The 14865-nt window shown below is 37.7% G+C and overlaps 1 protein-coding gene across 3 annotated transcripts in view; it reads right to left on the bottom strand.

Moving 5' to 3' along the window:
• ABCC4 (ATP binding cassette subfamily C member 4 (PEL blood group)) overlaps positions 1–14865 on the bottom strand; it is a 203934-nt gene that overhangs the window by 75941 nt on the left and 113128 nt on the right. For all 3 annotated transcript variants that reach the window (XM_026708386.2, XM_087937964.1, XM_087937963.1), the window contains one exon: positions 5575–5654. In XM_026708386.2, coding sequence (XP_026564171.1) covers positions 5575–5654 — 80 coding nt within the window. The remainder of the gene's footprint in view (positions 1–5574; positions 5655–14865) is intronic.

Here is a 14865-nt window from a genome sequence, read left to right as displayed (position 1 = left end):
ATATTTTTAAACACCATGGAATTTTGTTTTTCTGCAATCTGAAAACTCCTTCTTCTGCATATTTGCATTAAAGTTGCATGAAGTCAACATAAAGAAATTATATGGTCCACATTGTGAATTCCAGATGCTTATAAAAGAATGCAAGACCCTTTTCATATACAAAATTACTGCAAATGTTTTTTTAAGGGTATCAGTAAAACACCAACTTCAATCAGATTGTTTCACAAAGTATATATAAAATTAAAAATGTGTAACAGTGTTCAAAGAGGTCTGGGTGGAGACAATACAATGGCAGTCAGGAAGAGGTACTTAACACGATTTCAGATGCCAAAATAATTTGATCGGCTTAGCTTCAACAAGGAGCATCATCTATTTCTGTTTTGGGCAGCAAAATATTTTCAGTCCTACCTTGCCAGACTGACAAGGCAAAGAAGCCTAAAGGGGTTCTTCTCTACCACCAACTTCTCCTTCTTTCTTATCCAACTTGTCCAAACTTTCCCCTTGCAAATGCTGAGAAGCTACATGGCAGCAAAATTACTTTATGCACAAAAATGGAAGGACATTTTGATTCCCACAATGGACAAATGCCTGCAAAAGCTGATAGAGTTCACAGAGATGGCTAAATTCGCTGCTTTGGTTAAAAAAAAAAGACAACTACTTTTGTTTCTACTTGGAAACCTCTTCTGGACTTTGTGCTTGAGGTGGAAAAAACTGCAACTTTGATTTTGAGTTTTACCAATTGGATATATTTGTTGTTATAGAAATGGCTAGTTTATACTATTATGTAAAAGTAAAAAAAGTTGAGGCTTGATGTTATAGTATTCTCTTGCACCAAAGGGAGTCAGAAGTCAACGCCTTTTCTTTTCCCCTTCTTTTCTTTCCCTTCCCCATTTTTCCTATTATTTGCTTTGGTATTTTATATTATAAACTAATTAAAAAATACAAATGCTGGGAAGTTAGATCATATCAACGGGGGGACTCTGCTCTTTGAACACCACTGCCACCAATCTCTCTTCTTCTTTCGGGCTACAGGCTCTGCCCTGAAAGGCCCTTGAGTTGTTATGGGGACATAAACCTAAATAGGTATTTCTTCTCTCAGCCCATAATCATTGGAGTAACCCATAAAACACAGATATAGGTGAACCATCATAAGTTGAAACAAGGGTGCTCTGGCAAAAAAAATACTAAGTGTATACTGGATTTTGATTCAGTTTTTAAATTAGAAACAAAATAGAGAAATGACAGTTTATTATGGAAGATAAAAACAATTGATGGAAGTCTACTTTGCCAATGAATTGTGGTGAAGGAAGGAGACAGATGGGAGAGGCCCTTGAGCATCTCAAAATGACAACCACATTGAAAACTAAAGATGCTGAAATGTCTTCGAACACACTTTCCCTGACATTTCCACACAATGAAATGTAAGGGTCAATGGTATTGAAACAAACAAGCAGTTTCACTCATTTGCACCTATGAAAGCAAGCGACCCTAGCCATTGTTGTCATTTTAGGCCCTTTTTGTTCTTAATATCCAAACACAGCAGCCTTTTTTTATTTTATTTTGAAAAAAAAATTACTGCAACCACCGCACTTGCATTTTCCTTTTCTTTGGCATTTTCACTTCATAAAAGCTGCAGTCAATGTGTTTTTGTGTGAGGTGAGAAGAGATGACATTTCCAGTGGTGGTCTTGTCCACATTCTACATTGGTGGCTCAAGTAGTCTCAGGATTAGGTCTTTGTGTGCAATGAAAGGATATGAAAAGTCAGTTATTTAAACTCAGTCAAGCTGTTGATTTTGGGGAGGGAAAAAGGGGCTTTTCAATTCACCAGCTTCAATAAATCACTGGCCTTTTCTTTCTCATCCAAGGGCAGCTGTAGATAGCACACAATGTTCCCCTCAGAAACAAAACAAAATCTTAAGATTTTTTTTTTTAATGCAACATTTAGAAGGGGCAGGAACATAAATTAAAGTTAACAGGTGTATATTTCCAAACATTCTACCAAACCCTGCAGTCGGTCTGCTGCATTAAAGAAAATTTTAAAATGCTTTGCAAGACAATGTTAACACTTTTAGAAAGAAAGATACCCATACAGTGTTTAAAACAGGAAGTGAAAAAGAAAGAGGGAGGAAACTGTGTGTGTATAAAAATAAGAAATGGGAAAAAACAAATTTTGATTAGCACATTTGGCATAATTTATCAGGAATTTTTTTTTTAATGGCAGTATAGAGTCAAAAGGATTGCTGTACTGTTAAATTTTTACAGCTCCAGTTCTTTTAAAATATTTAAGTTTTCAGTAATATATATTATCATTAAATAAATCCCACTGAAAACAAATTCGCACCCTTTCAAAAATACTGGTAGAAGGTGACAGCCACATTCTAGTATTTACTGCAGAGTTGGGTGATGGGAATTTTTTTTTCCTTCAGTCTACATATAGATATATTTCTGCAAAACTAAAATATTCAATTGCTAGAAAAGCAGGAAAAAACCCTGCAATGCTTCTAAATGACCCTACCACATCTTGGAAAATGAACTACTTCTTCAATGCAAATCGTCTCAAGAAAAGCTTCTGCACACAAAGTGTGAAGAACTGGTTACAGCATTGTTTATCGAGTTTCACTTGATTCCTCCTGACAACCATTTGAACAATGACTATTGGGAAATGTCTCTCAAATTGTCAACAACAATAGCAAAGGCTCAGTGCTTTTATTCTCAGTTAATACTGATTCCACCCCCCCCCTTTTTTTTAAGAAAGAGAAAATATTTCTTCCTGAAAGGATTAGAGGTTCTCTTATAAAAGACACCTGCAAACAAAACAAATGACAAAAGATCTTTATCATATTCAGTAATAGGGATCCATTGTACAAAGCTGGGCTTCTCCAGACACAAATAAACCAGAAACCCTTCACAATTCAACTAAAATGCTTCAACTAAATCAATGCTGCCCACAATTAAGACAGGGAAATTTTTTAAGGACGTAATATATAAACTGAAAGCTGGTAACATCCCATTTACTTTCTCATGCATCTGAAATCATTTCAGAAGTATGGTTACAAAGGAGAAGATTTAAGAATTATTATGTTTTTCACTGACAAAAAAAATCAGGGAGGAGGAAACTGAAGAAATTCACCCTTGTCATATCTATTCAAAGCCCTCTTTAAGCAAGTAGGCTAGACATGTAACTGTTACTGATCAGTCTACACTTTTTTAAAAACCACCTGAAAATGACTCCTCACTAGCATAAAGTCTGGGGGGTCTTTCGTTACTTTACCTGAGGTAAATAAAAAAATAAGGATTTTGTGCTGGAAAAAGGAACACGGGATTCATTTTTGATCTTTTAATCTAGAGAATCACTTGGTCCTTAGGTTGATGGAGTAAACTGACTAAAATTAATAGGATTAAAATTAGCCTGGCACTAATTGTTCAAGTATGCACTGGATCATTAAACCAACTACACACCAGGAAAGTCAATTCATCAGAAGACAAAACTAATCCTTGCATTGTATCTTAGAGTATAAAATACAGGATTGCTAATGGTAGGAACTATTGCAGTAGTGGGATTCAATTTTTTTTATTACCGGTTCTGTGGGCGTGGCTGGATGGGTGTGATGTGTCTTGGTGAGCGTGGTAGGGGAAGGTTACTGCAAAATCCCATTCCCTCCCCACCCTATTAACCTGCTTTCCAGCTCTGTTCTCCTGTGCAGGGCAACAAAAGAAGACCCAGCTGATCAGCTGGGACTCAGGAGGCAGAGAATAGATTGGGGAGGGGGAGCAGTCAGAGGTGGTATTCAGAACTACTCAAAATTTCCACTACCGGTTCTCTGAGCTACACAAAATTTCCACTACCGGTTCTCCAGAACTGGTCAGAACCTGCTGAATACCCACCTCTGAACTATTGGCATAAAAAATTCAGGGGCTCCTTTCCTAAATATAATGTTTTTTAGGATTGTTGCATCATTTTCCAAGATTGTAAATTTTTGAGGAGATACCAATATGAAATAAAGTAAATTATGCCCAACAATTAGTAAATTATAAAATTAGTAAATTTACAATAAAGTAAATTATGCCCATTCATGTGATTAAAGAGATAATTTGGCCCTACGGACTAAGGCCTTCTTACCACATAATACTGTACTATCATGTCTGAAGAAGTCCCATATCTGAAATGAAAAGAAAGGGCCACGATCCATAGTTCGCTGCAAAGGGATGACTTTCTTGTATGTTTCAATATATGAGCTTTAGAGTTCAACATATTGTGTTATGACCATTCAAAAAGAAAAGGAGCTTATAAGGCAGATTTCTACAAAGGAATATTTTTCTAAAATCTGTTGGACTGGAGCTTTAGAAAGCAAAGCTAAAACTTTCATAAAATGTTGAACTTTTTCTCCTCTTCTATTACTGTAGACACAAAACTAATTTTATTTAAAAGCAAGGAAAAGAACAGGAGTCAAGCCTCAACAGATTGCTAGTAATGGCCATGAATATGTAACTATTCGACGCACAGACAATTTAATCTGTCTTTTGAATCTATTGCTAGATTACTGGCTAACATTGGAAATAAATGTGGTAATGGAATAAGTGTTAACTTTATCGATGTAACTACACTCACCATCAATATGGCCCACTCTTCAGATAAATATAAACATATACTACAGTAAGTAAAACGTTGTCTGGACACATGGTAATATCTTGGTTCACTAATAAACTCTCCATTGAGTTCACTTAATTCCTGATAAGAATATGTCCATGTTTGTGTTATCTTGGCAGCAATATGAAAATGGTTTTCCATTGCAATCCTTCAGGATTGATTTCCCATCCAAGAGTAATTAAGTTCAATCCTGTTTAGCCTTTTGAGCTCAAGCACTAGGCTGCTATCACTAGCTGAGGGTTTAAGAACTATGAAGATCTTCCAAATAAGACCATATCATAAGTGGGAAAGTAAATTCATGTGTTGTACTTCCTACATAGTTTCCAGAAAAGACATTTGAGACTCTGCTGAAACCCAGATATTTTGCCACAAATTAATCCATTAACTACTTTATACTTAAGAGGACCTTTTTGTATTTATAATACTTCTTTCTTTTGTTTCCATTGAAGCTATTATTTTTCAGAAGTATTATAACTAATCTCTTCTTTGTAAATAACCACACCTATTTCAATCCCAAACAGCTATAGTAAACATTGGCTTCTTTGAGGAAGTACATGCATAATTAGGTTAATCGGTGCTATCTTTTCATGTGAGCTGATTGTTCCTTTACTGTGGATATGTTTCATAACATGCAGAAAGCTTGCCAAATGTCTCAAAGGCAAACCAGGTACAACTTACCAAGTATTAAACTACTACATACTGAAACCCTGACATAATGGTAAACTGTTAAGAACCACTCCTACCAGCCATTTATTACTAATTTCTTCTCCCCAGTCACTACCACTTGTTCTATAGTTTTGGACCACACCCTTCTCAAACAAGTACTTTCACTAAACTCATTATACACACACACACACACACACACATGACGTCAAGACCTAGGATACCCCAAACCTAAATCTGCAAAAGTTTATTCTTAGATTACCTGTACAAAGTCCAAGAATGTTATTGGCAACAAGTCATCCAAATGGCCAATATCTTTGGAGAAACGATTTAGGATTCTTCCTATAAGAAAAATAAAACAAAACTGAGGGTTATTTGACAAAAAAAAAAACCAGGGGAAAATGTTTGTTTTTCATCATTTAAAAAAAATGAGAATGGAGAAAAGAAATGTGAACCTCAACCTGAACCTCAGCTTGGAAATACATCTCACTGTATTTGTTCCTCTGAGAGAGATGTCTTCAAGTCTAAAGACTTACAGAAGTTCAAGTCAACCTGACAATCAAGTCAAATAACAATTCCAACTGTTCCAAAAGAATCAGGATGCACATGTAATAAATACATTTCCAGCTCAAACTAATTTAAATCTGTGCAGAATAATACATTTTGTTCAATGGTCTAAATCAGGGCTGTCAAACTCACATCGTCACAGTATCGTCAAGTGACGTATTGAGACTTTCCCCTTTGCTAAACCGGGCGGGGCGGGGCCAGCACATGACGCATCTGGCCTGGGACCCACAAGTTTGACACCCCTGGTCTAAATTATTCTTTAACATTTCAATAATTAATGTTTATAGTAATCAAGATTTTAAGATAATTATGAAGTAAGAAAACAAATTATATACCTACTTTCTCTTTTGGTAGTGATAGACCTTTTAGTAAATCTGAAGAAATTTATATTTGAACATTGTATAGGCAGCTAAACTGTAAGGTATACCTCTCTAAAAGCTGCAGATATCTTTGAAATCATTTTTATTAGTTTGATTAATGAAAATAAATTCCAGGAATAAATAGATATCCAACCATGCAAGTCCAGCTCAACTAGACTAATGGACTAATGGATTTGGACTAATCTACTATAAGGGCATGAAACACAGATTTCTTCTGTGAATGAATAGTCTGATGAAATTAGAAGCCCTTATTCATTAAAGCTACAATCCTATTTTTAATTGTTTGGAAATATTCCTTTAAAGTAGGGACGCGGTGGCTCAGTGGCTAAGACACTGAGCTTGTCAATCAGAAAGGTCAGTAGTTTGGCAGTTCAAATCCCTGGCGCCATATAACGGAGTGAGCTCCCATTACTTGTCCCAGCTTCTGCCAACCTAGCAGTTTGAAAGCATGTAAAAATGCAAGTAGAAAAATAGGGACCACTTTGGTGGGAAAGTAACGTTCCGTGCGCCTTTGGCATTTAGTCATGCTGGCCACATAACCACAGAGATGTCTTTGGATAGTGCTGGCTCTTTGGCTCTGTAACGGAAATGAGCACTGCCCCTTGGAGCTGAAAATGACTAGCATGTATGTGCTAAGGGAACCTTTACTTTTATTCCTTTAAAATGTTTATGACAAAGTGGAACTTTGGAGAAGCATGTTAACATTTTGCAAAGCTATGCAGGTCTCTCAAAACACTGACTGGTTAATACCAAGCTTCATCTACATGGGTGGTGAGATCTCCCCCTCATGTTATTTGATCAAGCAGAAGTTAACAACCATCTGGTCTGGGATGATTTAATCCGAATTCCTGGACAAGCAGGAATTCCCATTTCAACCCCTGAGCAGAGAGTTGAATCCAATAATCTAGACAGCCTTTTCCAATCATACTTATACCAGGGAAGTGCTCAGAGAACATACTGCACACAGGTGGTATTCAGCAGGCTCTGACCAGTTCTGGAGAACCGGTAGCAGAAATTTTGAGTAGTTCAGAGAACCAGCAAATACCATCTCTGACTGGCCCCATCCCCATCTATTCTCTGCCTCCTTTTTTTTTTTTTTTTTTTGAAAATTTTATTTGGGTTTTCACAAAGAAAAAAACATAATACAAATAAAACATGGTTTTTTGAAAATAGCATGGTCCCAGGTTATCACTTCTTCATACAGACACAAACTCAATTTCATGCTCATTTTTGTGTTCTATTCCATATCTTATTCCTGTTTTACGTTTTGTACATAGTTTTTCCCCTCTTTTAATTTTCTCAACTTTATTTTGATTATCTCATCTCAATTCAAATCATTATATTATATTTTTGTCTGTCCTGTTTCAATTTCATATTATCTTTTCTCATTAAACAAATTTTCCCCTGTAGTTACTAATTGGAGTATGACACCTTTATATGTTTTAATTGTATCTATTCAAATTCTTATTTAAGCTTCAATGTATACCTTTAAGATTATAACATTCAATATAATACATAACTTCCAATCGAATTCTGCTTGGTACATTCTTAAAATACACACTATATTCTTTAAGAAAGGTTTTATATATATATATATTTGTTTTCTGAGGTTCTCGCGGGTATTTGTATGTGGATCTTTGGTTGTTCGGGTTTTCTCCCGCGTAAGATTGAAGTATCTAGGCAACGTTTCGATGAAGTCTCATTCATCATCTTCAGGCTTCTGTCTCCGGCTCTGTGCTTCTCAGAGTAATGTGAGATTGCAGCTGCTTCCTCCTTTTAACTGCCAGTGGGGTGGGACTTGATTGGGTGGGGGCTTGGCTGTGTTCTGATTGGGTGGGGGTGTGTTCTCATTGGTAGGGGGTTTGGCTGTGTTCTGATTGGTTGGGGGTTAGCCGTGTTCTGATTGGTTGGAGGCGTGTTCTGTTCAGGTGGGGGCTTGGTTGTGCTCAGGTTAGTCTTAGTTGCTGGGGGATTTGAGCTGGTGAGTTGTGATCTTGCTGTTTGGCTTCGAGTTCGTGGTCCTTCTGCATCTTCATAGTGGGTGTCGGTTTGCTTCATGTATGGCTCGGAGGGGTTTGAAGTGGGTAGTGATGCAGCTGCTGTGCAGCTTCTGGTCCATGGTCGTGTCTCATCTTCTGAGTGGGTGGGAGTCTGTTTTCTACATGGAAGTGTGGTGGTGGCATCTTGTGTGGCTCTCATGGGTGTGGGTCTGGTGTCCTTCTTCATGTTAGGTACTCGTCTGTTCATGAGGGCGGGTTTCCAAATGGCTGGAAGGCGGGAGGTGTCATCTCGTTTGTTCATGCTGTGTGGGCGTTTTTCTATCTCTATGGCTTCTCTGATTATTCTGCTGTTGAAGTGTTCGGTTTTGGCGATAGTTCTGGTATTTTTAAAATCAATTTCATGTCCTGTGGCTTTGAGGTGTTGGACCAGGGAAGAGGTCGTTTCTTCTTTTTTTTTTGATTGAGTTCTTATGTTCTTCAATGTGTGCACTTATTCTTCTGTTAGTTTGTCCAATGTATGTGGTAGGGCAGGCAGTGCAGGGGATTTCATATACTCCTTGGTTTTCTAATTCGATTTTGTCTTTGGGGTTTCTTAGGATGGTGGATATTTTTCTGTTTGTGCAGAATGCTGTTTTGATGTTGTGTTTTTGGAGGATCCCTTCCTAGATGTCTTGGTATACAAAAGATCCAATGGCTCCCTAGGACACACCATCTACCAGAAGAAAACACATACTAACCGCTATCTACATGCACTCTCACACCACCACCCAGCACAGATCAATTCCGTAGCCAAGACACTCATCTCCAGAACAAAATGCTTAGCCGATGAACAACACCAAAAAACCGAACTACACACTCTCACCAACGTACTTGCAGCCAATGGATTCCAAAGAAAGAAGATTACCCACCTAATCCAAAAAGAAACCCCAACCAAAATCCAAGACAGAGAACAAGAAAACGGCAAAGCCCTCCTCCCATATATAAAAGGCACTAGAGACAAAATTAGCAAGATCCTCCAAAAACACAACATCAAAACAGCATTCTGCACAAACAGAAAAATATCCACCATCCTAAGAAACCCCAAAGACAAAATCGAATTAGAAAACCAAGGAGTATATGAAATCCCCTGCACTGCCTGCCCTACCACATACATTGGACAAACTAACAGAAGAATAAGTGCACGCATTGAAGAACATAAGAACTCAATCAAAAAAGAAGAAACGACCTCTTCCCTGGTCCAACACCTCAAAGCCACAGGACATGAAATTGATTTTAAAAATACCAGAACTATCGCCAAAACCGAACACTTCAACAGCAGAATAATCAGAGAAGCCATAGAGATAGAAAAACGCCCACACAGCATGAACAAACGAGATGACACCTCCGCCTTCCAGCCATTTGGAAACCCGCCCTCATGAACAGACGAGTACCTAACATGAAGAAGGACACCAGACCCACACCCATGAGAGCCACACAAGATGCCACCACCACACTTCCATGTAGAAAACAGACTCCCACCCACTCAGAAGATGAGTCACGACCATGGACCAGAAGCTGCACAGCAGCTGCATCACTACCCACTTCAAACCCCTCCGAGCCATACATGAAGCAAACCGACACCCACTATGAAGATGCAGAAGGACCACGAACTCGAAGCCAAACAGCAAGATCACAACTCACCAGCTCAAATCCCCAGCAACTAAGACTAACCTGAGCACAACCAAGCCCCCACCTGAACAGAACACGCCTCCAACCAATCAGAACACGGCTAACCCCCAACCAATCAGAACACAGCCAAACCCCCTACCAATGAGAACACACCCCACCCAATCAGAACACAGCCAAGCCCCCACCCAATCAAGTCCCACCCCACTGGCAGTTAAAAGGAGGAAGCAGCTGCAATCTCACATTACTCTGAGAAGCACAGAGCCGGAGACAGAAGCCTGAAGATGATGAATGAGACTTCATCGAAACGTTGCCTAGATACTTCAATCTTACGCGGAGAAAACCCGAACAACCAAAGATCCATATATATATATATATATATATATATATATATATATATATATATATATATATATATATATATATATGTAAATAAAGCACTCATTCCATTCCAATTCAATTCTATCATTAATATTCATTAAAATCTTAATATCTTCATTAATAATAGTTAAAATGTTCCCATCCTTTTCTAATTTGATTCTCTCATTCACTTTATTTCATTTATTTATTAACAAACATTCCACTAGATTACGATAAATATTTTATCCATCATTTTAATCATATTTTCTAAAATTATTTCTATTTGTAATATAACAATACTATCTTACGTACCTTTGCAGAATCTCTTTTACAATTAAGTTTTCACCCATTGTCTCTAAACAGGTTTATACTTTCAATTCTTATACCTTTTCTCTGTTTCTCTATATCTTGTTTCTGTTCTTTATAACTTCTTTTCCTTTCCTTCTTCCCCCTCCCCTTCTCCCTTCCCTTTTTACCTCCTTGTCTCTCTACTTCTAATTCTCTCTTCTGTAATTCCCTCTTCTGTTGCTTTCTAATATTATACTTATTTTTCAAACTATTCTTTTTTTTGGTTGTTTTTTCAAATCTTAAACTTTTCATTCTCTTTCCCCCTTTCCTTTTTATCCCCACATCTATTCTCTGCCTCCTGAGTCCCAGCTGATTAACTGGTTCTTCTTTTGTTGCCCTGCACAGAAGAATGGAGCTGGAAAGCAAGTTAGTGAGGTGGGGAGGGAATGGGATTTTGCAGTAACCTTCCCCCAGGAGTCAGGAGGGAATGGAGATTTTACAGTATCCTTATCCTGCCAAACCCACCAAGCCACACCCACCAAGCCACGCCCACACAGAACCGGTAGTAAAAAAAATTGAATCCCACCACTGATACTGCCTCAAAATTATTATGACTTAATAAGAGGACACTAAAGGAGCAGTTACTTGTGTCTGTGTTGACTGTTTCTCCCAACAGTGACATTTGCTGTGCACATGGTTTTTTCAAGTTGGCCATTCTTGGAGAGATTTGTATTGTCTGAAAACTCCACCACTTCAATTGGTGGTGCCTCAAAGTTCTAGGAAGATCTTCATTTTCCCCCCTCAATGACAAATGATGTAACTCACTCTGATGGAGCTAACCAACCTCTGTGAGGTTTATGCAAGGACAGGACTGGTCCAAAACAGACCAAATGTTTAACTACGTGTTCACCCAACAGGTCTTTGTTATCACTCTGAATTGAATAAAAGGAAGTCATCATGCTGACACGTAGCATATTAGATGACTTGGTTTATGAAATAAGTGAAATGTTGGTTGCTTGTTCACCCAGATTCCCTTTATATATCAGTAGAACATTCAAAGAATCTGAAAGATGACACAATATTGTTGCACTGAATAAATAATAATTATGAATGGACACAAATATTGTGGAAAGGTTGGGAGAAGAAGTTATGTTCAAGACATTTTTCAGAGAAAGTACCTACAGAATAGTCTTGCAATGTCAGGTAACCGATTGCAACGGAATACACACAGTTGCCACAAAGACATCACAAAAAGATACAAAAGACACTAAAAAAAAACTTAGTACATTCTTTCAGATTTAGAACAGCTATTCTGACTATTTCCAGATCTGATGAATTATTTAAATCGCAAAACTTAAACGGAGAATAGGAATTTCATGCCTTGAATTTCTTGACAAGGAATTCAAATTCAAATGTGAGTTCAAATATCAATCAATTGAAAACAATTCAGACAACCAACGAAGGCTTACTGAGACAACTAAAATAATCTCTCTTTAAGTTGCATGATGAAGAGTGCACTCTAAAAAGCAAAGTTAGGACAAAGAAAAAAAACAGTACCATTTAAATTTCATTTAATTAGATTTAAATTTAATCAAATTAAGCATATATAATGAAATGAATGCATTATATGTATCTTACATTTACAGCCTTCCTTTTCTGATACAGTTAATATAATTAGAATCCATGTATAATTCTTCTTCTGTTTTCATTTTCTTCTGCTCCATTAAAAATGACAATTCCTCATCTTTTGCAAAGGTTCTAGACCCACACAGATGATAAACCAGATAGTGGGATTTTTTTTTCTGTTACTCAAATGTTGTGCCCTCTAGATGTAGGGGTTACAACAAGATGAATTCCTAGTCATCATATTTGGAAATTCCAGTTCTGTAATTTTTGTTAGCATGGTACAGTAGATATATGCCAACATTTCTACTATTTAGAAGATTATCACCTCATAGCTAATGGTATGGTATGGCATGTTATAAGCTCATTAGCCTTCATATTTGCCTGAGGTTCTTACTTTTCATGATTTCAAAATTTTAAAAAACCCAACTTTTTCAAATATATGAATTTGTTGACTTCACTAATGTTTGCTGGCATGCGTAAGACTTAATCTGCGTCACTTTAGGCATAAACACTACAATAGATAATAGTGATGATGATTGTCACCATAATCATCTTGAATTAATCCACTCTAACAAAAGGCCTCTTTATTGAAACTTATGGGATGTCACGTACACTCTGATCCAGTGCAGATTGGTAGACAGACTTCCCAGTCTAGCAATGAGAGTGTATCATCGTCAACAACAACTTTTAATGATTCCATAATCCCTTGCAGGGTAGAGTCTGGGCAACTGAATTGGAGTTGAGTGATTACTGGCTGGATGCCCTTCCTGTCACCAATGCAGAGTTATATTCAGCAGATATATTCTCATCTTGCCCAGAGAGAGAAATATTAGCCTCTACCTAGTATCGAACTCACAGCCTCCTGATTGTGAGGAGAGAGCTCCACCTCTAGGCCATTGCACCATCCTAGCAATGAGAGTGTAAGATTGGCCCAAATTCACTCACCCAGCTTCCATGCTAAGGAAGGACTATAATCTGGATCTCACTGCTTCTACTCCACATATTAATTACTATGGGACAGAAACACACACACATACATAGACACACAAAACAAATATAAGGACTAAAAAAGCAAAATAATAAACATTTATATTTATAACTTTATAAATCTTTGGGATCATTTCTGTTTTCTTCCTCTCTGTTATTCATGCAGGTCAGTAATATATAACCGGCTGTAATACAGTGCACATATATATTGAATACATATATATTTCATACTGCTTCTTGAGATGTATGGAAAAACTGTATGCAAACCACAAGATGGCCTGTGGAATATGGGATAAATATCCATAATGCAAAACATGTCAGGCTTTGTTTCCAATTATTTTCACAAGGTCTGGTTTCTTTCTCCTTTCAAGGAGGATGGGATTTTTTTCCCCTTTACAAGTGTATTAGCTCCTCCATAAACTTTTCAAAGCTTGCAATAAATACAGGTTACGAGATAAACACTGTAAAACCTCTGTCTTGGCTCTCTAACCCAAACTAGTATGGTGTAAAGTAACATCTAAAGTTATGAGAACTGCTAATGAGTGCCAGAATAATATAATTTTGCTTCAGAGCCAAGTGAGTATCCACCCTAGCCAATAGCTGTACTAATCATTGCAAAAGGAAGATTATTTATATGCAATATTCCCATTTTAAAATGACTACTTAGTTCTCATGGGTAATCAAGTTGCTAATCAAGTCCAACAAACTGTAGCTTTGATGTCAGGCTTGCAATGTTTTGTTAAGCAATGCAGTATTTTAAAAAGAATGTTTGCCAGAAATTCTAGTAGGGAAAAATAGTTTTGCTTTAAAAATCAAGGGAATGGAAGTTATTCAGCCTAGAAAAATGATCCGTTAAAAAAAAAGTGAACAGCCCTTTTAATCTGACTAATTCACGTGTTAATTTTTGGAATGATGAGTAGAGGCATATGATTTGGAAAGGACTGGTACATGAGCACAATTATAAATACGAATGTAGCAGGGATTCAGTGATACATCATTCGGAAAGCTTCGCTCTAGAGCAAGATAACAATTTTGAAACTGTTTTGCGTTACAAAACAGGCCTATCTTTTGTAAACTTGCAGCATGTAATGAAAACTCTACCAAGAAGACCATAGGCCTTTCTGGAATTACACCCCTTAGCAGAGAGTGGTGTCCAAGAGAGTACATCTATTCATTTCTTAAACCTACTTGAATGTTGCTGCAATTAAAAACAAATATTGTTGGCACACATAAAATATGTGTCATGCCCCTGTCAGAGTCTGAATCCGAGGAGGAAGACAAACAGCTGATGGGAATGGGAGTGTGGCTCCGTTGGCTGTGGAGGAAACTGGGGAAAGGCAAAGTCCAGCTGGGCAGAGCAGGGGAGAGATAGAACAAGGGAGAGGAAGTTCAGAGAAAGACCCAGGTCAACCCCCTCTTCATCCTAGGGCACGCAGGGAGGAATGGAGAAGAGAGCAACGTGGGTTGCGTGGCTGACGAGGGAGGAGAGGGCCCTGATTCCCTTCATTAGCCACACCTGGGAATAAGAGTTTAAAAGAGCTGCATGCTGAGTGTGGCAGCTGCTGGGAGCAAACATGAGTTTATCTTGTGTTGACTTTGCTTATTTGTGTTCCTGGCATCTTCCCAACTGTGGTGAGTTATTGCCGTGCTTTCACATCTCGAATTCTTGATCCTACCTTG

The sequence above is a fragment of the Pseudonaja textilis genome, chromosome 8 (assembly GCF_049901715.1).
Source record: "Pseudonaja textilis isolate UNSWEBS1 chromosome 8, rPseTex1.2, whole genome shotgun sequence".
Classification (NCBI taxonomy): domain Eukaryota; kingdom Metazoa; phylum Chordata; class Lepidosauria; order Squamata; family Elapidae; genus Pseudonaja; species Pseudonaja textilis.
This window is presented reverse-complemented; position numbering and strand designations above follow the sequence as displayed.